The following is a 2,568-nucleotide window of genomic DNA, read 5'->3' on the forward strand; positions in this document are numbered from 1 at the left end:
CTTGAGCTTTTCAGAGAGGTAGGGGGTGGCAACATACCAGCCCTGATTGTTTACTCTATAAGGGATTGACTGAGAAAAAACAGACGGTCAGGAATTTTATTTTCGCATTACGAAGCAATGACAGGCATTTGCTGAGTTCCCACTTTGCCCTCATTGATGAATATAGGCAAGGGTGGCGGTGAAGCATGTGACCAGCTCCCATCCTCACTGTGCTTACCAAGTGGAGTCACGCCCCCAGTCTGTTCCTGGAAAGGAAAAATAATATACGTCCTGGGTACCTGCCCAGGCTGTAATGTTGAGCATATGTCTCACCATCCTTCTCTGGAATAATGTAATGTTATGTAGGACATAATGTTCCCTTGTCGGCTTGCTTTATTTTAATTTGATTAACTCTGGCAGATCAAAGAGGACACTTATCGGATAACGTTAAGTAAATAAAAGTAGTCTGTAGTCGTGCTCGGTTAGTCATCTGTATTTCTTCTAGAAGTTATCAAGAACAGAGTATGTACACTCAACACAGAGCAGCGTCTCAGCCTTCTGAACAATCGCATTCATTTCAGAAAGGCCCTAGGCCTAGGGCACACGAACTAAGATGATACTTGTACGCTGACAGACACACCTCTCCTCTATCCCCAGGCAAAATTGGTACTTCGTGCCTTACATAACATTCACCCGGGTGATTATTTATTATGCAGGTTTAGTGTAACGTCAATAAAGTCACTCAGATGAACAGGTATACCTGGGTTTGCACTAAAACGGCAAGAAACTCCCACTGACGCAGATGCTATTTGCTGAGACAAAACATGAACCCTAGCGGGGGGAAATTAAACTTACCGCAGTAATTTTCACGGCTTTATCGTTAATATAGCGAGGACATGACCTGTCCATGGATGTCAACAGCTATTTTGCTGCGATATTAACATAAATTTTGGCATTTCAGGTTCCAGTAGTGTCCTTATAATAGCTGGTGTCGTGTGTCATTTGCTCCTGGAATAAATTAGCTAACTTGAGTTTTTCCTATGAGAACGCGTTGCAAGCTAACATCGGTTTTCGCCATTTTAAACGACTTTTACTTGAGAGAATAGAATGTAAGCTATGAGGGACGGGGATACATAATGACCTCAAGCAGATAAGCAGTAAACTGTTGAAATGAAATAAACGGCACCTTCACTTTGACCTCAGACGGCTTCCAACTCGGTCTCAGCTCCTTCAACAGCTTCAGTGCACCGGATCTGTAGTCGCTTTCGTCCACTGTAACATCTATTTTGGGCACAGCAGGAGCTTCATCTGGTACATGAATGTAGTTGGCCATTACTTAATCTTTATTTCTTGAAATATTTGGAACTCTGACGAATCGTGTGCAGCACCGAGCACCTAAACGTGTAATGTATGAAAATGTGTGACGAGCGGCGGGTATATAACTAGCTAATCCTGGAAGAGCTTGTTGGTGTGCGACAACGCCTCTTACTAAATCCCACCCACCAGAAAAAAAATGTTCTCCTGATACGTGCTCGTTGTCGAATGACTCACCAGACGCGCGTGATCAAAATGTCAGCGTGCACCGTCGGCGGGGCTTAATCATTAAAACCCATATAAATATACAAAGTAATGTTAATGTAATACAGACGTAAACAACACACATAATATAATAATAATATACGAGTACAAAGTAAAGATGTGGCAAACGTCTCATTGGTGATTCGAGTTGCTAGTCCTTGGTCGTTACATACAAGCGCACACTATATGCTTCTGACGCCACATCCGTCTACTTGTATGAAATGAGCTTTGTGTCAAGTCTGAGTATTTTAAATGTCAAACCTGTAAAGACTGTAGTCCGACACAGATTAAATCTGATTTCAACTAGAGTTAAACCGGTTTTCTAGTCTCACACACACACACACACACACACACACACACACACACACACACACACACACACACACACTTAGTATGCTAGCTGTAAAGGTAACATGAGAAAGTTCATGTTTTTGTGAACACATAATAGTGGCTGTTGCTTTTTGGCCTCACAAAAACATACTGAGTTCAAACTCTACCCAATTGCATTGCGTATCAAGCTGTGTTGTGCTCCTCCGCATAGCAGAGACATAGTCGCTCTAAATATACTACAATGGTGATACCCCTGGTGATTTTCCATCTTGACCATGGCTTGTTTGTTCCACTCTGGGATTCCAATTCATGCCAGATCGGACTTGTTGCTTGGTAACATACTGTGTACAACAGTACAAGGGATCTCATTGCACCAATTGTCCTGCTCCATATCTATCAGATATTTGAATTTTATCTTGACATGTGTAGGCAGTGTTGACTCATCTTATAAGCAAAGCTCTGCTCTCCACCCAAACAGGTACACACTTTGAGAAAAGCTGCCCTGGCCACTGAGCAGCTCAATTTGAGCTAAGTGGAAGGTGTTATCAAACCTAGGCATACCTTATCAGTAGCTCGTTAAGAAAAGGAGTGCTTTTTATTCATGTTTATAGTCTTATTTCTTCAGTCTCTTTTGGAGACTTACATATCCAAAGTAATCATTTTTGGGCCAAGAACAGGAAC

At 42.1% G+C, this 2,568-nt stretch overlaps 1 protein-coding gene across 1 annotated transcript in view; it reads right to left on the minus strand.

Moving 5' to 3' along the window:
• The window catches only part of etnk1 (ethanolamine kinase 1), a 14,139-nt gene extending 12,667 nt beyond the window's left edge, over positions 1-1,472 (minus strand). The window contains exon 1 of the mRNA XM_032504899.1: positions 1,166-1,472. Coding sequence (XP_032360790.1) covers positions 1,166-1,312 — 147 coding nt within the window. The 5' untranslated portion in view covers positions 1,313-1,472. The remainder of the gene's footprint in view (positions 1-1,165) is intronic.
• Positions 1,473-2,568: the final 1,096 nt, after the last annotated feature.

This window comes from Etheostoma spectabile, chromosome 23 (assembly GCF_008692095.1).
Source record: "Etheostoma spectabile isolate EspeVRDwgs_2016 chromosome 23, UIUC_Espe_1.0, whole genome shotgun sequence".
Lineage (NCBI taxonomy): Eukaryota > Metazoa > Chordata > Actinopteri > Perciformes > Percidae > Etheostoma > Etheostoma spectabile.